Source organism: Asterias amurensis, chromosome 17 (genome assembly GCF_032118995.1).
Source record: "Asterias amurensis chromosome 17, ASM3211899v1".
Taxonomy (NCBI): domain Eukaryota; kingdom Metazoa; phylum Echinodermata; class Asteroidea; order Forcipulatida; family Asteriidae; genus Asterias; species Asterias amurensis.
In genome coordinates this window covers 6163499-6191058 of record NC_092664.1, presented here as the reverse complement: position 1 = coordinate 6191058, position 27560 = coordinate 6163499, and the positions used below count along the sequence as shown (strand labels likewise).

General features: G+C 37.5%; 2 protein-coding genes across 3 annotated transcripts in view; one reads left to right on the top strand and one right to left on the bottom strand.

Moving 5' to 3' along the window:
- The window catches only part of LOC139949803 (mRNA-capping enzyme-like), a 58189-nt gene that overhangs the window by 3797 nt on the left and 26832 nt on the right, over positions 1–27560 (top strand). The window lies entirely within an intron of this gene.
- On the bottom strand, positions 5172–26087 carry LOC139949835 (uncharacterized). Of its 2 annotated transcripts, none has more exons than XM_071948378.1 (7): positions 26001–26087; positions 18273–18379; positions 14432–15675; positions 7986–8117; positions 6654–6786; positions 5896–6063; positions 5172–5743 (listed from the first exon to the last, which is right to left on the bottom strand). In XM_071948378.1, the coding sequence occupies exons 2-7, from the start codon at positions 18343–18345 to the stop codon at positions 5550–5552; spliced, it is 1944 nt and encodes a 647-aa protein (XP_071804479.1). In that variant the 5' UTR covers positions 18346–18379; positions 26001–26087; the 3' UTR covers positions 5172–5549. The 2 variants fall into 2 exon arrangements, with proteins under 2 accessions (XP_071804479.1, XP_071804478.1); XM_071948377.1 differs by lacking the exon at positions 26001–26087 and adding an exon at positions 21785–21956.

Genomic DNA, 27560 nt, shown 5'->3' with positions numbered 1-27560 from the left:
ACATATACCCTGTCCTTGTCTATGTTCTGAGTAAGAGTGCATGAGTACAATCGAGAATATTTTGCCGAGCAATTTTGATCTTTATAATTTATTTCCCAAACTTTAGCAGTAACTCAGGCAGAAAACCAAACTATCCCTTGAGGATTGAGTCTGGTATGAACTTAATAACCACAGAGCGACTGATTGAAACCAATTAACTCCCTTTTTAAAATCTCAGTTCTGTTTTCAAATCTCCCAAGCTCCTTTGCCGAGTTTTTGTAGACATGGCTAATTAAGAAATAATTTATTCAAGCCTTCAAGCATATTGACACCTTACCTTGTAGCGTGCAATCAACGGTATTTTGTATCCAATTAGAGACTCTCGCCTGCTTGCAGAATGAAAGACCTTCGTTTCTAATTATATCCTTTTGGTAGATCCATATTCTTTATGGTCGTGGTCTGATATTGGACTGGATGATTATTAGACAGCTAAAACACTAATTGTTCCTAGTTGCTATATGAATGCCCACAGCATCTTAGTTGCTAAGAATGCGTAGCAATTTTGAATCTCCTATTAAATTAAATTGGCAGCTTTAGTTCACAATGGGTTTGTTTGAAAACACTGTCTAGATGATCCCCCCTTATTTTCGTCTGGGATAGGCCCAATTAAAGCGCTGCTTAACGGTAAGCAAGTTTTTGTGCTTACTGTAGTGGACAAAAATGCTAAGATGCAAACGTATTTCACATGTAAGCAGAACATTTAGGCGGCCATATTGCGCGTTCACCGTGAATTTCCATTGTGACGTCATTTATTTTCGTGCAGTAAGCCCTTTTAGCATGCCTTTTGTGTGCTTATACGGTTAGCAAGTGTTATGAAATTGCGCAGTAAGCACAACATCGGCCACTAAGCAGCTCGATGAAATTGGGTCTGATATTGGACTGATTATTAGACAACTGCTAAATTACTTATTGTTCACAGTTGCTATGAATTCTAAGTTGTTATGAAACTCCTATTAAGTTCAATGGGCCGCTTAGTAAACAATTGATTTGTTTGAAAACAGTCTAAACTGTTTTGTAATTATTATTTTTGTAATTATTCTTTTAAAGGGATAATTGCCTTACGTCTCTCAAAACAAATTGTTTGAAATTTCTTATCCTTCGTTAGAGCTGTCCATGCATTCAAACACCTTTGTTGTAGTGAGCAGTGATTATAAAAATCCTAAGTTTGCATCTGAAAATTCAACAATGGTAACTATACTGTCCGCCTTGTAGAACAGTCAAAACATTCTCTTCACAAAACAAAACAAAATCTGTCCATATTTATACCCAGATCTTCATGATATATATTTTGGAATAAAGGGATATTTGTGTGAATCATTAAATATTGCTTTTGAAATATCTTTACAACAAGAAGCGATTCATAACAAACGCTTTTTAACGCCCAAATCCAATGGCAATTTCCTCCTTTGACATTACCTTCATGATTGTAGATAACCGAGCGAAGAAGGAAAGCAATAGACCTTTATCATGGTACAGCCATCTTGAATTTCTCAAATTGGTAACAATGTTACCAAATCGATGCTGGAAGAACAAAATAGTCTGGTTCCTGTTTGCAAAATGGTTGTTAGCATTCATTATTTGATACGATGAACATGACCAAGATGGAGGCAGCATGAACATGTTCTATACTGCAAACTGAACTATTATAATCTTGATATAGAGCTCCACATATTGAGAATATCCCGTCTGAGTATGACATTTATACTCAGTTCTTATTTCGATTTAGCAGATCGAAATAAGCATGTATATGACCACTCATGCAACCCCCTGACAACAAAATAAGTCACCATCTAATTTGCTATTACATTTTCACACGTTGGTTTATGCAGTAGGCAGGCACACTGTCACACCTGTGGTAGTATTGTCAAAGACCAGTATTCTCACTTGGTGTATCTTATTATACGAATGCAGTTATAAATCTATATAGATTTTTAAGTTGCAAGACAATAATGAAAGAAAACAAAAACCTAATGCTGCACAAAATGTTGTGTGCGTTTATGCCTGAGAAAGGCTTCATTCAGGCCTAGGCCCAATTTCATAGAGCTACAAAGCACACACATTTGCTTAGCATGAAATGTTTGCCCAGATACAAAAAACAACAACAGAATAACCAACAAAATTTCTACTTGATTTTCAAGATAAGCAAACGACAGCTAAATACCAGTAACAAGCAATATAACAAACGGAAATTTGGTTGGTAATGGTAATCCTGTTTTTATCAAGGAAGAAATTTCATGCTAAGCAAATTTTTGTGCTTAGCAGCTCTACGAAATTTGGCCCAGGTTTTTCTCAAATTCAAATATTTAAGTGAGACCCTAACCTCTTTCTAAAAAACTACGTTACATCAGAGGGAGCAATTTCTCACATACTATCAACATCTCTCCGTTGCTAAAAAAAAAAACTCCACTTGGGAACAATGTTTAGATTTCCTCAATCTTTAATAATAATTTCACAATCGGAACATTAGTAAATAAATAAACAAAATTGATACATGAGATGTGTTACTTTATATACATACACTTATTTATTAATTACTTGTAACATTAGTCAACCATAAATAATTAATAATAGTATAATAATACTGGTGGTTTATTGTGTTTTTATAGAGTGAAGCTTCTGCCACTCGACAATCGCAAACAAACAATATACATGAAAATAGTGCATTAACACAAATACAAATACTGTTTCAGAATAATAAATATATAATTAAACTTGCAGGTTTTCAACCTCGACCCTACCATGAGGTATGTTGTCACCTCTTGGGTTGATTCAACAGGGACCAGGGGTGGGTTTCACAAAGAGTATAAGACTAGTCTTATCTCGAGTTATGGACGAGTTACTCGTCCTAACGTAGGACTAGCTTTAAAGCCATTGGACACTTTCGGTAAACAGCATTGTCCAAGTCCCACACTTCGTGTATCACAACTTATATATAAAACAACAAACCTGTGAAAATTTTGGCTCAATCGGTCATCGGAGTCGGGAGAAAAAAACGGGAAAACCCACTCTTGTTTCCGCGCGTTTCGCCGTGTCATGACATGGTGTTTAAAATAAATCCGTAATTCGCGCTAACGAGAATTTATATTCTTTTACCGTTTTCTCAAAAAGTAAAGCATTTCATGGACTAATATTTCAAGAGAAGTGTTTCACCATTAACTTCTGTAAACCCTGTAAATTATTTGTAAATCTGTGAACTTTTTTTGTTTTTTTCTGTACCGAAAGGGTCCAATGGCTTTAAAGATGTAAATAGCAGTGAACCAGTCACAAACAACACATATGCTTTGCTACTTTACTTGGTAACCTTTTCAGTTTTGTATTTTGTGCCTGAGCAATAGAATCCCGATAGGGACGGAACCAAGACGTCTCACATATAATAATTAACAAATAAATAACTGGTCTATATACAACTTTTCGTACATTTTCCGTCCAGGTCCACTTGATTACTAGTTCCTTTTACCCTTTCATTAGTATTCTGTCAACCTTAACCAAAATATAGATATACACTTTTTAATAATTATGTTGAAATTAAAATTTTTGCCCGTAATTTTAGTTTGTGATGTGTTGGGATCAACGTTGCAACCTCTTTCCCACCGTAGGTCTGTACCTAGCCCCCTTACTTTTTGTCATGGTAAATAGTTCCTCCTATCAGAATATTGTTTTGAGCGAGCTCCAAACTTTCTGATAAGCTCTTCCAACAGCTTTCTTCCACAAACTGCATCTCTTTGGAGCTCCATGCCTGGTGGATGTCCCTCCCCCCCCCCCATCCTACAATATAGAACCTTTTAAAGGCAGTGGACACTATTGGTGATTACTCAAAATAATTTTTAACATAAACTTTAATTGGTAACAAGTAATGGGGAGAGATTGATGGTATAAAACATTGTGAGAAAACAGCTCCCTCTGAAGTAACGTAGTTTTCGAGAAAGAAGTAATTTTCCCAAAATTTGATTTCGAGACCTCAAGTTTAGAATTTGAGGTCTCGAAATCAAGCATCTAAACGCACACAACTTCGTGTGACAAGGGTGTTTTTTCTTTCATTAATATATCGCAACTTCAACGACTGATTGAGCTCAAATTTTTACAGGTTTGTTATTTTATGCATATGTCGAGATACACCAACTGTGAAGACTAGTCTTTGACAATTACCAATAGTGTCCACTGCCTTTAAGAGGTATATCCATTCCTTACCTTCAGCTCCCCTGAGTTTTTTTCACGTTCAATTTTTGTTCTTCTTGTATCCCCAAACCAAGAGTGGCTTTATCCATTGTTTAGGGCGAACATGCATACAAAAAAGGTCTATATACATTGCACTTGCACTTGTTAATAGAGCAATTTTGCCCATGCAGTTGTAACTGCAATTCAATACCACGTCGAGGCATGTGACTTATTATTAGCCATTGAGGTTCTACCTCAATTATTTAGCCTATTAATTGGCAATTAATTTGATAGGCACAACAAGAGATTTCTGAGAAAAGCTCACTGCGAATTTGAGTGACGTGTGTGTAGATTCTTAAATTAGAAGTGTTTCACTCGTAATACGAAAATAGAACTGCTTAATAAAGGAGTGTGACAGAATTCGTAAGAAACAAAAACCGTGTGAAGATCAAAGATTTTACTTAAAACTTACACGGTCTAATGATGATGATAGTTAATACCTTGAAGTATTTCTATCTGAAAAAATGTCATAATTTGTATTAACAATCTCTTAACAACCTAATTTAAATACATTTGTATAACAATTCAAGTTCATTACAATTATATCATAACTACCATTTTTCTTTAGGTTGTCTTAACTTTTAGGGAGATCTGTAGTCATTAAAGGAACACGTTGCCTTGGATCGGTCGAGTTGGTCTTTGAAAAGCGTTTAGTAACCGTTTGTTATAAAATGCATATGATTGGAAAGATGTTTTAAAAGTAGAATATAATGATCCACACAAGTATCACTCGAAATTGCGTGGTTTTCCTTTTACCTCGTCGGCTAACACGGTCGGCCATTTATGGGAGTCAAATTTTTGACCCCAATAAATGACCGACCGTGTTAGTTTGCAAAGTAAAAGGAAAACCACGCAATTTCGAGGAAAATTTGTGTGGATCATTGTATTCTACTTTTAAATCATCTTTATAACCATATATATTTTGTAACAAACGGTTACAAACGCTTTTCAAAGACCAACTCGACCGATCCAAGGCAACGTGTTCCTTTAAGTAGGGTGAACTTAAGTTATTAACTAGGGGTTGACTGAGGAAGTTTAGGGTTGCTGTAAATAATTACCTAGGGTGGACTGGAGGAAAGGTAAGGGTGAGCTGTCAAGCGTTATCGAGGGGTGGGAAAGTGTAGGGTGGGTTATAAACGAGTGGTGGACTGGATGAAAGTAAAACTCACCCTAAACTTTCATGATTTAAAAATCATAACGAGGGTGGACTGGAGAAAGTGTAGGGTGAGCTGTAAACGAGGGCTGGACTGGGGGAAGTTCAGGGAACTTTCAACGAGGGGTGGACTGCGGAAAGATTAGAGGAGACTCTCTCCTGTGTATGGATGTGAGGCAATCATGTGACTTTTGAGGGCGTTTTTCTGGTAGAAATCTTTGCCGCAATATTGGCAGGCGAATGGTTTCTTGTCTGCATGGGTGCGTCTATGAGTGTTGAGTGTACTGGCTAGGGTAAACCCCTTATTGCATACTTCGCAGTGGTATGGTCGCTCACCTAGTAATACAAATCAGAACCAAAAAAAAAAAGGGTTAGAGAATAAGTAAGTTTCGTCACACATACAAATACAAATAGAATTCTTTATCCCCGATGCAACTTTAACAGATTGAAGTTTGTGCGAAGATTTAAACTTATAACTAATTATTTACCTGTATGCCCGTAAATATGAGCTTGTAGGTTTCCTTTCTGGTTGAAGCCTTTCCCACAGTATGCGCATGTGTACATCTTAACCTCAGAATGGGTTCTCATGTGATATGTCAGGTGGGTTAACTGCTTGAAACCACGCCCACACTTCTTGCACTTATGCGGCTTTTCACCTATTAGGTTCAAAAAGTGTATTCGAACAAATCAGTGCAAAATTCAACACAATAATTAGAAACCTATATTATAACAAGGTACATACAACCAACATAAGAGGAAAACTATAACTCCTGTGTTGATAACTTCACTTTATAGAACCCTTGAATTGGCCGCCGTCTTCGATTTCAAACAATGGAATACACAAGTGTACGCGCTGCACATGACTCTCAGCCAATGGTCTTCATTGATCACACAAACCCTTTTCAAATCTTCAGCTTTGGATTCCTCCGTCTTCTCGTTTGAAGCCATGAGCGCGTTTGCAAAGCACGTGCAATTGTCAAAAACAACTGCCTGGCCAAGGTAGCCTGAGCCGAAAGTGGAGCCGGAAGACGTGGTTTCGAAAAGGGTCGTATAGTGTATATCATGCACATTAAAGGGGGACCCGACTACCCTGGTGTACGTCCCAATGTGTTAAGCTTAATGTGTGTATTGTGTACAGTAATAAGATACAAGAAGGGGACCCGACTGTTCCGATTAACCGCCTTGCTTATGGTTTTGTTTTACTTGCTGTTTTATTAAATAAATAAAGATGGCCGCCAATACTCACCAGTGTGTGTGTACGAGTGTATCTTCATGTCGATTTTCTGGTGGAATCCCTTGCCGCAATATTGGCAGATGAACGGCTTGTAGTTGGTGTGAGTTCGCATGTGGGTGTGGAGGTTGGATGCACGATTAAAGGCCTGTGTATAAAGAGAGCATTTATATTATCAAGTGAGTCTTGAAGACATCCACACACCACTAGTCGAAACGTCAAGTACCAAACTAATCGGTACATCTCGGAGCCAACATTTCTCACCTGCTGTAATTTAAAACTTTGCATGGTGGAAGTGTAACTTAGAGAGGTTTGCAGTGTTAAACACCATGTGAATATTATTGAGGTGTTGGGTGTTGAAGCTGCTGCTTCAAACCTAGCTGACAGTGCTGTAATTTGTGGTACTAGCAATAACTGTCTGACTCCGAAGAGCGAACCCCCTTCCCAACATACACACCACACATGTTTGTCGAGCCCCACATACATACTTCTCTTTGGTTCCCGTTGTTGTCGCGTGTTTTTACAGAGGTAAAGAGAGGTGAATAAGTTGCCGCTTTTGTTTTAAAGACATCGTGATGCATCGGTTTCAACGGGTAGAAAACCACCCATGTATACCCCCTCCCATCTAATATTGTAGCAATTACACTAAAGGCCCCCCGATTGTTGTTCTATTATTCTTGCTTAGCTTTTCGTCATTGGGTCCGTATAGCTACCAAATCCTCTCTCTAGTTCTTGGTAATTTGTGACACTGTTGTCATACATAAATACGGCTTGTTTATGGTTTACAGTGTTGCAACTGGTACCACGCTCATTTCTGCTTCGCAGTATTTTCTGCTTAACATAATCAAATTAGCCACTGGTATAGCTACCGAATCAGCTCTATTGTTCTTGCTTAGCAATATTTTCTGCTTAACATATATCAAATTAGGCACTGATATAGCTACCGAATCAACTTTCTTGTTCTTGCAACTAATGCCCCATCTCATTTCTGTCTAGCAACATTTTCTGCTTATTATAATCAAATTAGCCACTGGTATAGCTACCGAATCAGCTCTATTGTTCTTGCTTAGCAATATTTTCTGCTTAACGTATATCAAATTATGCACCGATATAGCTACCGAATCAGCTTTCTTGTTCTTGCAACTAATGCCCCACTCATTTCTGTCTAGCAATATTTTCTGCTTAACATAATCAAATTAGCCACTGGTATAGCTACCGAATCAGCTTTCTTGTTCTGGCAGTTGCAACTAATGCCCCTGCCCCCACTCATTTCTGCTGAGCAGTATTTTCTGCTTAACAGCTTTATGAAGTTGGGCCCTGATGTCTTTGGTAATTATAGTGCCTTACCTTGCCGCACTGTTGGCATACATATGGCTTGACCGTAGTGTGCGTGAGCCGGTGCCGTGTAAGGTTTCCGGGTTGCCTGAAGGCCCGGCCGCACAGCTCGCATTTGAACGGCTTGTCACCAGTGTGGATGCGCTGTAGTTAAAGGAAAATAACACAGTTTGAGATCACATGCCACTTGTATTTCTGAATACCATTTTGGTATCATGATCGAAACTCCAAGCTTCTCTTTCCTGAAGACTATTTTGGTATCATATTCGAAATGTCGAACAGTTGTCTCCTGCACAACTCACTTTGGTGACGAGCAAAGGAGAGCTGTACTAAAAAATAGTTTGAGAAACGACTCCCTCTGAAGTAAAGTAGTTTTAAGAAAGGGGTAATTTCAAAATATTTGAATATATAAAAAAAAGGCTTTAGGCCTGAAGCCCTTTTAGGCATTCGAAAGCACACACAACTTACTGTGATGTGCAACAAGGCTGTTTTTCCTATTATTTTCATGCAACTTCGATGACCAATTGAGCCCAATTGTTCACAGATTTGTTAGTAATATATGTTGAGATACACCAAGTGAGAATACTGATCTTTGTTAATTACCAAACGTGTCCGGTGCCTTTAATTGAAAAAGAAAAAAAATCAATTTCTCAGCCAGTGCAGATGGACGTGACATTTGCACAATCATTTCAGGCAGTCTTTATTTCTCATGATGTCCCATCTTAACAGTGGCTGAACATATGCGTACTCATTAGTAACACTTACCCAATCCCCCAAACCAAATAATAACCCCCTTTGATTGTAGACTGCCAACTTAAATCCCTTTTAGATGCCTGTCCTTGCTCGGGCATGCTTGTCCTTTTATTCTTTTGTTTGGTATATCCATATCATTACATTCTTATCACTTCTGTCTCTCATTACCGTATATAGTTGTCTTAATTTCTCTTGGTGGATCGCTCAGCAATTTCCACGGCGAGGATTTGTAATTAAGTTGTCAACATTGGATGATTACGGCGTGTAAGGGCGGAAGGTACGGGGGGAAATGTGAGCTGAGCCCCCCACGGTATTGATCGGGCGCTCGGTACCGTCGCTCGGTCCATTAAAGATTATCCTTGCATCTCGCTAGCCGGTCCTGGCGCGGCCTTCTGTCTTATCTACAGTCAAAGATCCGACGGCTGTTTCAGTCCGAGGTTCATTGTTTTTCAGACGGATAATTAAAACTATAGAACAACACATCAAAGCGTACTTTCTTGTTCTCTTCAGTTTCTTGTAATTATTCTGGTTTTGAATGGAGGCATGGACTCTCATGAAAGCGAACTTAATCACTACTAGGCAGTAACCCAATGGAGAGAAGACAATGGAGAAAGTTTCAGTTTTAGGTATTTGACTTTATAGAGCACATCAATGTATAAGAGTACGACACTGCTATATTATTCTGGTCTGCAGTTTCATCTTATTTCATTGATTGATTATGGTTGCACACCAATGTGGAAGTTTCGCGCATTATTAACTGATCCCTTTTCTTTCGCTCGAAACCACAGTGCAATGTGTGATACTTCGGTTCGTTCACTTGAAATGCAAAGTTGGGCATTTTGAGGTGATTTTTGTGTGGATATTATTGTTTGAAACATAGGACAAATTTGCATACGGCCTGTATGTTGATAACTTTGAATGTTTTAAACCCACTTTTGAAATAAAATAAAATATGTTTATGAATATGAAATAAAAAATGCATTTTGGGTTTGGGTAAACATGGTCTACAATTCACTCGACGAAATAGTCGTAAATAACTCCAGATTGTCACCTGACGCTAAAGGCGACATGCTCCACACATCTGAATACACATTCGCTAATTACTTGGTAGTGCAGACTGAGTCACATTCGCCAAAGATCGTTGCGTAACTACGGTTCCGTTCCACTTAGCAAATATCAACTCCGCGGAAATTGTCAATTTCTTTTACCACTCCATTTTGTTTCTCTTTGAAAGAGAAGCAAGTTGTAAACTTTTCAGACTGTTCCATTTCTTATACGGGTAAATACCTATGTCTGTTTGTCTGTTGGGATGTTGGGGTGTTTGTTTTGTTTATTTTTTGTGAAATTGATTAATTTTTGCGCACTCTACCAAAATTAACTCCGCTGCAAATTGTCATCTTCCTTTACAACTCCACTTTGTTTCTCTTTGGAAAGAGAAACAATTTGTTTAGACTGTTCCATTTGTTTTGAGGGGGTAATATGAAATACTTGTGAATTAACTTTGCTCGTTATCAATATGTTTTTATGCTATAACAATTGATTTGAGTAATTACCAATATCAGTGCATTTAACCATTATTTTCTGCTAAACAGCTTCATGAAGTTGGGCCGTGTAGATAAATATCCAAGGTGGGAAACAAGAGGATGAGAGGCAACTTCAAGATTTTCGAAACAATTGCAACACGTTGGCAAGATTATAGTTGATGTGAACATTAAGCACTGTGGCGTGCGCTATATGCAGGGGACCCTTCTGAGTTTAAGCCGCTTTGTGTTGGGCAGATACCGGCCTCAAAACAACAAAGACTCGAGACGGGATCGGCATACGTTAGCAAGCGAGGACAAATAAGATGTCAGCAATGAAGCGCTCTTAATTTTCTTTGGCACTTAATTCTTGTCTAGTTGATAATAGAGACAAACAGTGTTCATCTTCGGTTTGGGATATCTAGTGTGCATTCATCAATTAAAGCCGAAGAGAAATAAAAACAGGTTTAGCGTCCCCACCCGCTTCCTTTTTCAGGGATGTGATTTCTCCGTTTTTTTAACGGACTTCTGGGTTGTGTTTTTTTCTGCCCTAAAAAAGGAAGGCGTTCTGTTTTTTTTATTTAATACACAAATTTGGCAGAGTTATAACCATATAATAAAACACCCCAGATTGCATGGTAGTGCTTATAAAACCAAAGATAAATATTGGGCTTCATGCTCTCATGTTTTCAAGCTCACCTGTTTTCGTGCTTTGCGCTCAGAGTTTTTGTTCTCTCTCAACAATGTGCTTTATAGAGGCCGGTGTCACAGGGAATTCTGGCCCCCCTCCCCGAATGGGGGTTAAGCATAGGCTAATGAAGGAGGAGGATTCAAAAGAGGGCGCCATCAGAAGTAGTTTGTACACCGTTTGGGGGACTGACTCTCAAAGGGGACATCAATCTAATTACGAACAAGTTTATTTATTTTAACGATCTCAGCAAAAGAAATCATTAAAAATATAACCCATTCGTACTGTCTGTATAAGAAAATATGTCAAGCGGCCATTTTTGAAAAGAAAAAAAATCATTTCTTAAAAACAAAATGAGGACGCTAAACATGTTTTTTTTTTTTTGCCAAACCCACTGAAAGTTCACCCAAAATGGACTCCATTGACGGGACCCTTTCCCCCTATCAGAGCCTCCCAACCTCGCTCATTTATTCCACTCCACATTTCAAGACTGCTCTATTCTGTTAGATTCAAGGGGAGGATAACTTCTTGTAAACACATTCTAATAGGTGTCCTTTTTCGAATAGTTCCTAATGGCAGGAATAATGGTGCATACTTGATGTTGAGGTCACTTCACATTAACTATAAAGTCGGTTTTAAGTCAGTTTTAATCTCCCCTTAAAGGCAGGGTGATCACATTAAAGCATAAACAAACCAATATCCAAATGTTGTCGTATCAAAGTATTTTTATTTTATTTTATGATACACAAAATAAAACCCAGTTCAGCCTCCTTAAGTCCGTGAAGCTGTTATTTATTAAATAAACAATATTAATAAACATTTGGTCTCAATTGGTCATCAAAGTTGCCAGAAATTAATAAAAGAAAAAACACTATTATTGCAAAGAATATATATATATCAAATATTTCGGTGAACAATGCATCCCTCTTTTCCCAAAACTACATTTAAATTGTGTCTTAATATACGTTGCTCGCGCCAGAAAAAATCCACCATCCGACAGAAATGCTGCTGACTAAAATACGGTCAGAATAGCATTTTTAGAACCCCGCATATAGTCATTGCTTATAGTTCAATTGCCAGAATCAAAATTATTCCAATTTGAACATGAAACAAAGCTTTCTAAAAACATCACCCGTTTTTGTCTTCATTTTGCTCGTTAATTAAACCTTGCCCATCGAATTTGGTTGACAAAGTTGGTCCGGCCATGATGTGTTTAATGTAAAATTGATGTGCGAAGTTGTTGAATTTTCACAAAACATTGGTGCATTTTCCTTTAAAATTCAATTGTATTTTGAAGGACTGTATGTGGTTGCTAGAACCTTGTGTGATTCTCTTTTGGGAGGAGTGTTGGCCTCAAAGAAAAGCTATAGGTTTGGTCTAGACGTTTTGATGAGTTAACATCACTGTATTCAGGAGTGTGTGTTATTTTGTGATCAACATTTTTTTCTTTATCTAATTTATGAATCGATGTCTTTACTTTCATCAGATTTTAAAAAAATATTTCCAACAAAGGCAATGACTAAATCACCAGAGTTGGCATTGTTGGTATGTAACTAAATTGACATCAAAACATAATAATTTAAGGGTGTTATACATGAATGGTAGTTGATAAAGAACAACTGAAAGCGTATTGATTAAGAAGTTCATACGAGAAACATTTTTTTTCAGTGAAATATTTGAGAAAACTATCTGGAAACCTAAAGGAACGCTAATTTAAGGACAATATGTGTGCATTGTTTTGCACCTATTTTTCCTGACACACACAACAGATTCAGCCAATTTTTTCACAGGTTTTGTATTTCATGTATATGGTTGATCACACAAAACATGAAAACTGTGCGCCTATTTTGTCAGCTCTACCAATACCGTATAATACCTTTAAGTTATTATCTTCAAAGTTTGTTCATCGAAACGTAACTTGACCGCTCACTGTCTTATGATTGGTTTAGTTTTATACAAAGACTTTTGGTAAGAGTTGTTGGAGTCAAACTTATAAACATATATCGATTTAAAAAGATAATGCACATCACACCTGGCACAACTCAAGGATTTATCTTTCTATATAATGTGAACAGCAATTATTGTCCCCTACATCTGTCAGTTCATCTTCTCATTGAGCGACAGATGGGAGCCGCCATTGTTCAAATTGCCAATTGATTCTTTCTGAATGGGATTTCTGCGAGTGATTTCACGTATAAGGAACAACAAAGGGCTGTTCAGATCATGTTCAGATTTTGTATCTGTTATTTGGAGGGGGAACGCTTAGTTGTTTGGGATACTTAAAGAAAGGGATATACTTTTAGTAATAATTGTCAAAGACCAGTGTCCTCACTTGGTCAATCCCAACATGTAAATCTACGGAAATATTGGCTCAATATTGGTCATCGAAGTTGAAGAGAAATAATGAAAGACAAAATACTATTTTTGCACAACTTTGTCTCGTATACTTGGAGGGCACGCGTAGTTGTTGTGGGTACTTAAAGACAGTGTATAGTTTTAGTAATATTGTCAAATACCAGTATCCTCACTGGGTGTATCCCAACAAGTCTATGAAATTTGGGCTCATTTGGTCATCGAAGTTGAAAGGAAATAATGAAAGACAAAACACTCTTTTGCACAAAGTTGTCTCGTTTATTTGGAGGGGTACGCGTGGTTGTTGTTTGGGGGCTTAAAGGCGGAGGGTTGTCAAAGGCCAGTAATAATTATAATTTAGAAGCCATCATTTGTAATGGTATACAGGTTACATATTGCAATTAAAGGCAATGGACCCTATTGGTAATTATTCAGAATAATTGTTAGCATAAAAATTACTTGGTAACAAGCAACGGAGAGCTGTTGATAGTATAAAACATTTGTTAGAAACGGCTTCCTCTAAAGTAAGGTAATTTTCCACGAATTTGATTTCAAGATCTCAGAACTAGATACCGAGGTCCCGAAATCAAACATCTGAAAACACACATCTTCGGGTGACAAGGGTGTTTTTAATCCATTATTATCTCGCAACTTCGACGACCAATTGAGTTCAAATTTTCACTTTTTTTGCTTTATGCATATGCTGAGATACACCAAGTGAAAAGACTGGTCTTTGACAATTACCAATAGTGTCCAGTGTCTTGACGATACATTGTTATAACTTAATTCATGTGGACTCTCTATTATTCAATGCATAGTGATTCAGACAAGTCATTTACTTCGGCACAAGACTCTTTTTCTCGACTATGACGTTAACTATTATCGACTTATTGACGAACACCCTTTAGTTATGACCAAAACTACCGTCTGCAAAATAACAAATCAATGAATTGTCTTAGCGTATTTTCGTTTTATTTTTCTAGGGTAGCCCAATCAGTTGTCAAATAACTGCTTATTCTCATTTTAGGGATTAGTGTTGTTGGTATTATGTGGGGGGTTTTGTGTGTGGTGTTTTGTTTTATTTTTTCAAAGTATGACAATCCTGGATGATTTTAAGAATGTTTTGTTAGGAATATATCTCTTACCTTGTGTGTTACCAATGTGTTACTTCGGCTGAAACCCTTCCCGCAGACGTCACATATGTACTTCTTGTGCTGTGTGGGCTTCAGGTCGAGTTGGTCCGACGTTTCTTCGGTGTTGATATCAGAAGTTTGTTGGTAGCTTGGGGGGCTTTGCACTACGTCATCAAGCTTGCTCTCATCATGCGATAAGAAAGGATCGTTTTCCTCCGTGACTGCCTCATCGTTTGATAGTTCATGTCTATCCTGGCAATCTGGGTTGTTCTGGATGTACTCCAAGCCAAGTATAGGTTGCCTAGCCGACCTCTTTGATAGCACACGCTCTTTCGGATGCTCTGAACTTCTCAAGAAGTTCCCGTGCTGTGATAAGAAGCCGGCTTGAGTTTGAGATGGACTTAAGCTCTTGTGATGTCTTACATCTTGGCTTGGTGGGTGGTTGACGTTTAAGGTGGTATTGGTGTGGTATGTGTATGGATCTTCAATGTTGTATCGACTTGAAACCTCAAAACCACCTTCTCTAACTGGGCTATCGGAGGTCAATACCATCACGCGCTCTTGTTTACAGAATGACCTGTAGCCATCAAGCCCGCTACCCCAGTCAGTAGAGTAACGGTTAAAGTCCACGCCTTGAAGTGAAGGTGATCGGGTTGGTGAATCGCCAACTGTGAGTGAGCGTAGAGCTGAAGCTGGGGTTGGGCCACCCAGCCCTCGTGGGAATAGAGTTGGATTCCACGGGCGCGGTAAAACAATTTCAACTGGAGTTACAGTTTCATTTGAATGTGTAGACTCACTATCAGGTGTAGTGACACCCTGACGTCTCACTTGGAGATCAAGCGGTTCATCTCTGTAGGTACCTGACTTGCCTTCCCATGATTCGCCATCCAAATAATCACTGGAATATAACTTTGTTGTGGCGCTGCTTTGAGTGTCGTCTGCTTGAACATAACTTGGTCGAACATGTTCAAATGCAGACGTGGATGAAATACGTAAGGGTGACTGTTTTGAATATTTAAGTCGTGATAAATCAATCGGTTCTGGTGTAGGATCCAGACCACGCTCCTCAACACAACGTGTGGATTGTGTTTGGGCGACTGGGTTCAGCACAGTCTGTTCTTCGGTTTTCAAATAGTTGGGAAAAGTGATGCGGTGTTGTTTGAAGGTGTTTGGGTCATATGAATCGTGCGCGTTGTAGCGACTTGGGTAGATGTCAACTTTAAGAGGTTTCTTTAAGTCAACATCTTCAACAGCATCTGAAGGAAAACAAGCAATTTTGCTTAGATTAATTGATATCATAATTTATTATTAGAAGAAAGTAAATGTATTCAAATTTTCTAGTTATCAAGAAGCCATTCATTAAACCGTGGCACATACCATATCCCATTTTAAAAGAGGGTATTGTGCAATTGTAATAACTCAAACAATAATAATGACCATAACATTTATTACTTGGAAGAACCACTGCAGCTGTTGGGAAAAAAACATCTGGAGAAACGCGTCCATTCAAAATTTTTAGAAGTTTAAAGGATTTGGGTACTTTTTCAAAATGTCCATGATTTACAATAAACTTACAGGGTTTGAAGATAATGATATTGGAAAGCTTCCCTTCAAATATTACTTACTGAGGTGCTGTATTTTTTGAGAAATTAGTAAAACAATATCATGAAAATACGTTTGTTCATGATTAAAATAATGTTCGTCTCATGAGACGAAAATTATTTTCATGACATTGTTTTCCTCATTTCCCCAAAACTACAGCACCTCAGCACGTAGTATTTTCAGGGAAGCTTTCTACTATCATTATCTTCAAACTGTGTACGTTTAGTGTACATCTGTGGACATTGTGTTTTTTGTCCTACAAAAGTTACATAGACCCTTTAAAGTATGTACTGGTACCTCCTTTAAAAAGAGCAGCATGTCCTGCCTCCTTAATCATTCGATGTGAATGGCCCCACCCTCTTCATTTTGATAATTTCAAGTGGCTAAAAAGACCATAATAGCTCGTGGCACGACATGTTCACATAGAGCATGGACTTTCTGTAGGCACATTTTGCAGACAGTACACCTTCAACGCAATAAAACATAAAACCTGCGCTGGTGTGGGGCCGCGTCTGATTTGAGATCACTCTCTGTATGTAAAACGCTTCAGGTCTGAAATAGTTTTATCATTTGAGTGGAGAAATGACCTCTTTCTCAAAAACTACGTTTCTTCAGAGGGAGCCGTTTCTCACAATGTTTTATATTAAGCTATACATTGGTCGCTTTAGAGTAAGTACAATATTATTAGTAAATACAAATTATTGCCTATAGTGCCTTGAACATCTGTTTTTAACATTTTAATGTACATCTTTAAAAAAAAAATTACCACATAACATGCGCAATGTAAATGAATAATTTAGAATAAGCCCAGACCATTAATACATAGATGGGCTGGGACTTGTTGTTCAAATGAACATAACAAGTTGCTGGTTTAAACGCGGGTAGGACTTGTCCTTGGTGATGTATGGGAAAATGTGCTTGTTTCCTAGACTCTTGTTATTTAAGACGAGTACCTTTTTAATTGTATGACCAATTAAAGTCTGGACCTTTTGTGTTATATTCCGCTTAAAGGCACAGGACACGTTTGGTATCCACTCAAAATATATATTAGCATAAAACACTTGTTTGATACAGAACAACAAAGCTGTTGATAGTATATATCACATTTTGTGAGAAACTACTCCCTCTAAAGTAACGTACAGTTTTATCATGCAATCTGAAAGCACCAATTTTGGAAGCCTTTCGAACGCATGTATCTGAAAGCACAAAAGGAGTTGAGTTTACATGTTTTCCTTCCAACTTTGATTACCAATTGAGCCCAAACGTTCAGTTATTTTATGCATGTTGGGATACATTAAGTGAGCATACTGGTTTTTAACTTTACCAACAGTGGAGACTATAGGTAATTGTCAAAGACCAGTCATCTCACTTGGTGTATCTCAACATATGCATAAAATAACAAACCTGTGAAAATTTGAGCTCAATTGCTTGTCGAAGTTGCGAGATATTAACTATGAATGAAAAACAAACACCCTTGTTACATCATGGTCACACGACGTTGTGTGATTTCAGATGATTGATTTCGATTTCAAAATCTAAACTCCTCTAAAAAAATCTAAAGGTCTCGAAATCAAATTCGTGGAAAATTACTTCTTTCTCGAAAACTACGTCACTTCAGAGGGAGCCGTTTCTCACAATGTTTTATACTATCAACCTCTCCCCATGACTCGTTACCAAGTAAGGTTTTATGCTAATAATTACTTTGAGTAACTACCAATAGTGTCCACTGCCTTTAAACCATTTCGACCTGGCCTAATATGCAGTCATTTGGCCGCAGTTTTGTTGCAAAATGAGGGGAACAAAATGAGAAGTATAATCAAATGTTGAATGTCCAGGAGTTACTGATTCGCTTTTCGGCATATACTCTCCGTTGCTTGCTGGCGTTCGGCACTTTCGCCTTCACTCTTGTTTCTTCAGTCACGCTATGCCAGGCCTGTATGATTCGGTTTTGAAAGGGCGCCAAAGCATTTTCTCCTCGTTAAAGGGCACTCTAGTTTTTACTGGAGCATGAGTGGCACCAAGGCATGGAGGCAATCGCCATCGTTGCCTCCGTGAAGTAGTCAGGCTTGTTATTCGTTTGATGCATTTCTGTTTACTTATTATTTTGTTTGTTTGTCGTTTATTTGTTTGTCTGTTTGCTTGTCTGTTTGCTTGTCTGATTGTTTGTTTGTTTGTAGGGTTGTTTGTTTGTTTGTTTGTTTGTTTGTTTGTTTGTTTGCTTGTTTGCTAGTTTGCTTGAGCTTCATCCTACCTGTATCGTAGTCTCTTTTCAGCCGCTCGTGTTGGTTTGTCCTGGTCTTCTTGACAAGGAAAGCCCTCGGCATGTTGAAACAAAGGGCGTCAAAGACCGTCTTTAGACTGCAAGAGAAATGAACAAGTTGTTACAAAAGTAATTTCGAGTTTTACTCCACCTTTAAAGGCAGGGTCATATTTTTATATATTTCTTTTTAATACTTTAAACATATTTATTACAAACTTATTAAGAAAGAGCAAGTCACTTGTGAAAGTGTTTAAGCCGAAGACAGTGTCTATACTTGCCGAGAACTGTGAAATGGTATTATGGCTGATTATACCTTATCTGCTAAGCATACTTTATTTGGTTTAGCTATTGTCTTTGCTTATAGACGATGTGACCTGTGACGTCACATGTTTACAAAAGAGCCACCAAGCCTGGACTTCCTGAAGGCATAATTTGTACACAGCCCAATGGAAAGAAACATAAAATCTTAAATTTTATGAAAATTGCACTGTCCAACTCTTATCAACTTTTGATATGATGAAAGGGGGCACATCTCAAAACCTTTACTTTCATAACTCTTGGATTTTTTGTTGGAAATTATAACACAAAATTTCAACTGTCCCATATGACCTGTGCAGTATCTTGCCTGCCAGATACTAGCTAAAGAATGTACATTGTCACACCTATGGTAAACAAGGTTCACATGGTCTATAAGCAGCTCTATAAAACAGTGCCCGATGGTCTGTTTCAAGTCGCCTAAGTATCTACTTCAATGGTCATAAAACTATTACTCAAGATAGATTATTTCATTGTCATCATAAAACGAAAACAGTGGCATAAAATAATATACAAGCTAAGGTATTACAGTAAACAAAAAATATGCAGGTACTTAAAGTAAGAAAGCACCCGCTTCGAAAGTGGAGATGTTATTTATTATCAAAACATGTTTTTTTTTTTTTTTTGTTATCGTAGAGTATATAAGACGGGGCGAGGCCAAGTATTAGGTGTGTTTGTTCACTTCTTAGTTTGAGTAGTTAATACCTACATGTCGAATAGAACATAAACACAAAAGCTAAGCATTTCTGTACCTGCAAAAATGCAGAGCGATTAGAATTTACACTGATTAGGTAAATTGTCACAACCGGAAGCCGCAGACAGACTTAATACCATTTTATTTTGTCTTGTCTGACCATAGGTAGGAAGCTTTTATTTTAAGTACGATGCGGGCAGTGATTCGCGTATACGAGAAAATTTTCCTCACTTAGGACTAGTCCTATGAATATTTATATACACACTGGACACTATTGGTAGTTGTCAAAGACCAGTCTTTTCACTTGCTGTATCTCAACATACGCATAAAATAACAAACCTGTGGAAATTTGAGCTCAATCGGTCGTCGAAGTTGCGAGATATTAATGAAAGAAAAAACACCCTTGTCGCACCATAGTCAGATGTTTGCTTTCAGATGCTTGATTTCGAGACCTTAAATTCTAAATCTGAGGCGAAATCAAACTCGTGCAAAATTACGTCACTTCAGAGGGAGCCGTTTCACACAAAGTTTTATACTATCAACCTCTCCCCATTACTCGTAATCAAGGAAGGTTTTATTATACTAATATTTTGAGTAATTAATACTAGTGTCCATCACTGCCTTTAAGGAGTTAAAATACTTACTAGTATTTAGGCAAGTCCTAAGTTAGGGCGAGTAACTCGTCCTAACTCGAGATAATACTAGTCAATAACTATTTGTGAAATCCATCACACATTTTTTAAAACGTCGAGACGATTTTATGTTTTATCAAATCCAAATCTAAAAACGCATCATAAAGGGATGGTATAACATCAATGGTTATTGGAAAAGTACATTCATTCGAATCTCCTAGTTTTCAAGTTGAAGAGTAGGCCTACATTCGTTCAAATTCTCCAGTTTTCAAGAAACATATCATAAAGGGATGGTACATCATTGGTTATTGGAAGAGTACATTTATTCAAATTTTCTAGTGTTCAAGAAACAAAACATAAATGGATGGTATATCATTGGTTATTGGATGAGTACATTAATTCAAATCCTCTAGTTTTCAAGAAACATATCGTAACGGGATGGTACATCATTGGTTATTGGAAGAGTACCCTCATTCCAATCCTCTAGTATTCAAGAAACATATCATAAAGGGATGGTACATCATTGGTTATTAGAAGAGTACACTCATTCCAATCCTAGTATTCAAGAAACATATCATAAAGGGATGGTACATCATTGGTTATTAGAAGAGTACATTCATTCTAATCCTCTAGTTTTCAAGAAACATCATAAAGGGATGATACATCATTGATATTGGAAGAGTACATTCATTCAAATCCTCTAGTTTTCATGAAACATATCATAAATGGATGGTATATCATTGGTTATTGGAAGAGTACATTCATTCAAATCCTCTAGTTTTCATGAAACATATCATAAATGGATGGTATATCATTGGTTATTGGAAGAGTACATTCATTCAAATCCTCTAGTTTTCAAGAAACATATCATAACGGGATGGTACATCATGGGTTATTGGAAGAGTACCCTCATTCCAATCCTCTAGTTTTCAAGAAACATATCTTAAAGGGATGATACATCATTGGTTATTGGAAAAGTGCATTCATTCAAATCCTCTAGTGTTCAAGAAACATATCATAAATGGATGATACATCATTGATAATGGAAGAGTACATTCCCTCAAATCCTCTAGTTTTCATGAAACATATCAAAAAGGGATGGTACATCATTGGTTATTGGAAGAGTACATTCATTCCAATCCTCTAGTATTCAAGAAACATATCATAAATGGATGGTACATAATTGGTTATTAGAAGAGTACATTCATTCAAATTTTCTAGTATTCAAGAAACATATCATAAAGGGATGGTACATCATTGGTTATTGGAAGAGTACATTCATTCCAATCCTCTAGTATTCAAGAAACATATCATAAATGGATGGTACATAATTGGTTATTAGAAGAGTACATTCATTCAAATTTTCTAGTATTCAAGAAACATATCATAAAGGGATGGTACATCATTGGTTATTGGAAGAGTACATTCATTCCAATCCTCTAGTGTTCAAGATACATATCATAAAGGGATGGTATATCATTGGTTATTGGAAGAGTATTCAAATTCTTCAGTTTTCAAGAAACATATCGAAAAGGGATGGTACATAATTGGTTTTTAGAAGAGTACATTCATTCAAATCCTCTAGTGTTCAAGAAAAAAAACATAATAAAAGTACATTGTATAAAGGATGATAAACCAAACGCAGTCCCACATACAAGGAAAACACTGATTGTAAAAAGCGGCATGAGCGTCACTGAGTAACGGATATGCGAGCTAAAGAAGCCACTATTATTACTATTACATCATCATTGGCTGTTTTTAGAGCGCATTATTCCAATCATCTTTGTTCTGCATGGTAGCATTTCTCGGAAAACGAAACTTGTTTTGAAAAGTATATGTGAATGGTTTAAGAAACTGCTTACCTATACTTGACTCAGATGAAGTGTATTCCTAGCCTATTGGTCGTTTAACTCAAAAATACTCAGTTTACAGAAGGGCGTCTTCCGTACCTTTTGCTTCTTGGAAAAATCGCAAGTGATGGGTAGAAAGTTGCCAACACACCAAGCCAGTCGACTTAGTGCGACTTATGTGTTGTGATTGAAACTCCAAGCAAAGGATAGTCACTCTTTTGTGTTATCTCCTAAAAGCAAATGGACAATAACTGAAGATGCGACTGGCCCTGCCTTCATTGCATCCTTTGTTTCCCTACTAATCCTCATTTTGATGTGCAAGAGCCGTGGTTCAATAGGCCCACGGGGGCCTTCGATCCGTCAATACTTTGGTGACAAAGGAAGACGGGTTAGAAAGGATAGGGGGACTGAAATCTCTTCATTAACTTATTGGAACCTCTCCAGTGATGTAGAATTGTAAAGTGACTTGTGGACAAAGTGAAGTGCTGGCGAGTACGTAAACAGCTTTAAGATGTGCTACCATATATGAATATATACATCTGCTACCATTCCTTATACACAACTTAATTATAAACCAGAGTACGGCGTTATTCACACGACAGCAATGTTAACAACGGTCCCATGCTTAATTTTAGCACAGTTGTAAAATTTAGAAATTGTTTGATGTTTTTTTACAAGAGCCCTTGGACAGTACACAAATTATTGTGCTTTCACACGATGCACATTTTTACAAAATCGTACAACAATGCTAAAATTTTAGCAAGGGGCCCTTGCTAAGTGGCTGTTGTGAGAAAGGGACCGGTTGAGTAGTGCTTGAAGCTTTGCTGATAATTATTGTGACAGATGTTTTTTTTTTTATCTTAGAAGAACGTAAAAATGGTCTCGGCGTTTCGAACATGTACTTTGTTGATCCTCATTGTTGTTCTCATATTCTTTGTGTATGCATATAGTGGTGGTCATGAGTATTGGTTAAATTAGTCGACGTTTCAAAGAGTGTACTCTGTATGTCTCATGAGGAACGGGAATTGTTTTTAATTATTTGTATAAACAAAGTATGGTTGCCAACTTTCGAGAAAAAATACAATATGTTTATCTGAAGGCCTTTCTTATCATAAAGAGAGCCTTGCTCTATAGTTTTTATTAAACACATCTCGAAATAAATATTTCCAGCCTGTACAGTATACTGTACGGTAGAAGTCGAGAAAGAGCATTTAAAGACACTAATTCAAAATAATTATGGGTTTAAATGACATATGTATATGTGTTCGCTTATTGTGATTATATATATATTATTGAAAGATGATGGTTCTGAAAGATATCGCATTGAAAGACTTACTCATAAAACGAAACCTTAAAAGGTTTGTTTATATATCAAGTTTTTTGGCCATGACATGAATCCATACTCATGAATGAAGAGGTATGTGATATAATTTACGTGTAGAAATTTCAGCTTCATTTGTCATCAAGTTTTTGAGAAAACAATCACTGAGCAACTGTTATCAGGAGAGAGTCGCGTACATACAGTGTACATGCTAACATATTTTCGTCACCCCTGAGACGGACATTATTTTCGTGACATTGTTTTACCCATTTCTCAAAAACTACAGCACCTCAGCTAAGAGCAACATTTTAAGGGAACCTTTCTACCAACATTATCTTTAAACCGTGTAAGTTTAATTATGGTGTTTCGTGTCGTACACAAAGTACAGTTTGGAGGCATCTGATAGAACGGACAATACACTCAGACCCGATGGGGCCACAACACGCGCGTTATCCTCAGTCAATACCTACCAGCGTGTCTTGTTAAACGTTCCCCGGGGCAAAAGGCTCCCTTGTCCCCGATACCCCTTGTCCCAATCACGCCCGCTACCCGTACAACTTACTTAACCGTTATGATGTAACATGGCCAGGGGTGGATTTCACAAAGAGTAAGGACTAGTCTTATCTTGAGTTAGGACGAGTTACTCCTGACTACAATCCCTGCCAAAATGCTTGGGCCAATAAAACAATTCCCTATCCACTTCCCATTGACAATGAACAATTTCTCCCCCGCCCACCCCCCCCCCCCCCCACCCCGTCCCCGCTCAATGTTGACTGTTAAATGCAGAACCGAAGACCGGCAATTGGAACCACCATTGAATTGAAAGGGGGCAGGGGGGCCCAACGAGACATGGCCGGGATTGTAACCGTACGTTTTTGATATAAGTCTTAAATTAGGACACCTTTGGTAATCGCCAAAGACCATTCTTCTCACTTTGTGTTCCTATCATTAAAAAAATGCTTAGAATAATTAATGTGTGAACATTTTGACTCAATTGGTCAGCGAGGCTGCAAGAGGATAATGAAAGAAGCAAACACACTTTTCGCCCAAAATGTGTGTGCTTTCAGATGCCTCAAAAGGTATATAAATACTTCAAGGCCTGAAGTCTTTTAATATTTTAGTGGGAAATTACCTCTTTCTCAAAAACTACGTTATTCAGAGGGAGCCGTTTTTTACAATTGTTCTGTACACTCAACAGCTCCCCGTCGCTCTTTACAATAAGTTTTTATGCTGTAAACATTATTTTTAGTGTTAACCAATAGTTTTACGTAACCACTTCAACTTTAGATAGTTATTGTTTTCATCTCAAAATAGCCATTTTTCTTTCATTCGTTATTCCCAAAAGTTGATAAAACGAGGAAGATGGTGGTAGCAGTTTAATAGTATTTTTGTGTGTATTGTCTACCAGAAGTTGCTCAGTCAACGGCCGATTTCAGTTAGGACGAGTTGCTTATCGTCCTATCAGTGCGTCTAGGTTGCAGATTTTACTCGTCCTAAAGTCCTAAGGTTAAACCTAAGTTTTTTGTTAGGAAGAGTTTGGTGAAATCGACGGCTGCAAAAAGGCATGAAAAGTCACCACATTCCCAAATCCCTTGTCTTCGATCGTGCGTGGATGGAGGGCACAATGACACCCGGAACAAAATACCCAGACCTTGCCACCCCATGACGTTCCAAGACAAAGGCGCAGCCGGGGTGCTATCAGGGGGTTTCACCTGGTATGGGTTTTTACAAGATACACTCTCGCGTATAGGAAGCGGGCGCTTAAAGACACTGGACACTATTGATAATTGTCAAAGACCAGTCTTCTCACTTGGTGTATCTCAACATATGCACACAATATTAAACCTGTGAAAATTTGAGCCCAACTGATTGTGGAAGTTGCGAGATAAAAATGCAAGACAAAACAACCTTATCTCACGAAGTTGTGTGTTTTCAGATGCAAGTTGATTTTGAGACCTCATCTAATTCTGAGGTCTCGAAATCAAATTCGTGGAAAGTTACTTCTTTCTCGAAAACTACGCCTTGTCAGAGGGAGCCGTTTCTCACATTGTTTTATACAATCAACCTCTCCCCATTACTTGTTACTAATTAAGGTTTTATGTTAATAAATACTTTTTTTTTGGAGTAATTACCAACAGTGTCCACTGCCTTTATTAGGCACTGGACACTATTGGTATACTCATCAAATATTTCTAAGCATAACAACTTACGTGCACCAAGCAATGAAGAGCTTTCGAAAGTACAAAACATTGTGAGAAACGACTCCCTCTTTTTTATAAGTAACGTAGTTTTTGATAAAGGTAATTTTTAACTCGAATAATAACAAACTTCAGCCAAAGTCTTTTGTTAGGCAGATGAACTCATACAAACTTGTGGAACAAGGATGTTTTTCTGTCATCTTGGAACTTTGATGAACAATTAAGCCCAAATTTTCAAAGATTTGGTGTTTTGTGCTTTTTGTTAGTAAGGATATACCAAATGAGAATACTGGTCTTTTATGCTTCGAGAAAGACTTTGCTGGAGGCCAGTAACCTTTTTTTTTCTCTCGCGAAAACGCTTTAATTTAATCCTTTTCTCGACGCATCCGACAGTATTGAAACGAACAACGTGTAAATATTGTTAAATAGTATAGCAATATATTTAGTTTTCTTAATACCATGTACATCTACTTGCTGGGTATAGATTTAGTTCTTCTGAGCATTTGAATTGCTTTAAATTCTACTACCGCGGAGAAGATTTTTGCCGGAATTCGTTAGACTACTCTAATGTTGATGCTGCTAAAGCTAGTGTTTACTCGGTAATTATTATACTTACCTCCATTTTAAAATAAAACATGGGTTAAAAAACAAAAAACAAAAATTGAATGGAAATCTGTCCTACTCAAAACCTCTGAAACGAAAATCTTACCTTTTGTGTTTAAAGCAATGCGGCTAAATCAGTGAGTAAAGGCACAAGCCAGGCGGGCAACCGGCGTCAACAAATGCAGAGAGCTTTTTGGGCCTGGGCAAACTTTTGATTTCAGCCGAAATGATATCACCTCTGTTGTGTTCTGCCCCGCTCTGATCATTAGTCTTAAGCCGACAGTGCGAATCAGATAAATATCAATTTGAATATGCAAATTTCCATTTTTTTTTAGTTGAGGTGGGCAGGGACATCATTAGATCTTCCCTTGGATAAGATGTACGGTGAGGACACGTGACTGTTACGTAACATTGATAGATCATGGAGTCCTGTGGGTGCTTATTGATTGCCTTGTGGGACCCCAAGTTAATTCGGTCGCACAGAAAAAAAACGCTGGTCGTCTCTGGGAAAACAAAAAAACAAATCCACTTTATTTGTTTCTGGGCCTTGAAATGTATTCTCTTTTTATTACCAGGGCCCAATTTCATAGAGCTGCTAAGCACACAAATTTGCTAAGCATGAAATGTTTGCCTTCATAAAAACAGGTTTTCCAACCAAATTTCCATGTGGTTTTTAGGATAAGCCATGCCAACAGCAGCTGAATACCAGTAACAGGCAATATCCATCAAATGAATATTTTGTTGGTAATCCTGTTTTTATCAAGGAAGAAATTTCATGCTAAGCAAATTTTAGTGCTTAGCAGCTCTATGAAATTGGGCCCAGGTCATAAACTGCTTTGTTTTTCAATCTCTTCTTGTCTTAACCATTCCTCAAAAACTGTGGCATTTATGCAATTCTATAGAGAAGTTTTCCACTCTGTTTGATAATAATAATTTATGTGAGCATTGTATTTTCGTGTGAGCGGTTTATGTGATATCTTTGCTGTGTAGATTTGTTCTTTGAAAACTTGTCTTGTCACTTATAACGACTATTCATTTTGTTCACGACTCTACCATAAGTGGTTACAGCATACGTCAGTAAATAATAGATACAATGTCTAATTGAGTTAATTAAAGACGGGCAAATGGCGATTTTACTGCGAAAATAAGAAATGAGAGGGGTTTAAAGCGTGCTTGCTGATTATTAAAGCCAAGAAGAGGGCTATTTGAACGAATCTCGGAGGCTCTCAGATCATTATTGTAAACAAGACACTGAAAAGCAGTAAAACTTTGCTACTGTTTTTGTTGCTCATAATACTTTGTTCGTATTAAAGTTTATAGCTTAATTTAGCACCGGACACCTTTGGTTATCATCAAAGACCAGTCTTCCCACTTGGTGTATCTCAACATTACTGCACAAAATAACAAACCTATGAAAATTTGAACTCAATTGGTTGTTGAAGTTGCAAAAGAAAAAAACACTATTGTTACACGAAGTTGTGTGCTTTCACGTGTGAGGTCTCAAAATCAATCCAAATAATTATTTTTGTTAAAAATTTGAGCTCAATTGGTCATCGGAGTTGGGAGAAAATGATGAAAGAAAAAACACTCTTGTTGGACGATTTTTTGTGCTTTCAAATAGGAATAAAAGACTTCTAGCTAGAAGTCTTTTAATATTTTAGTAAGA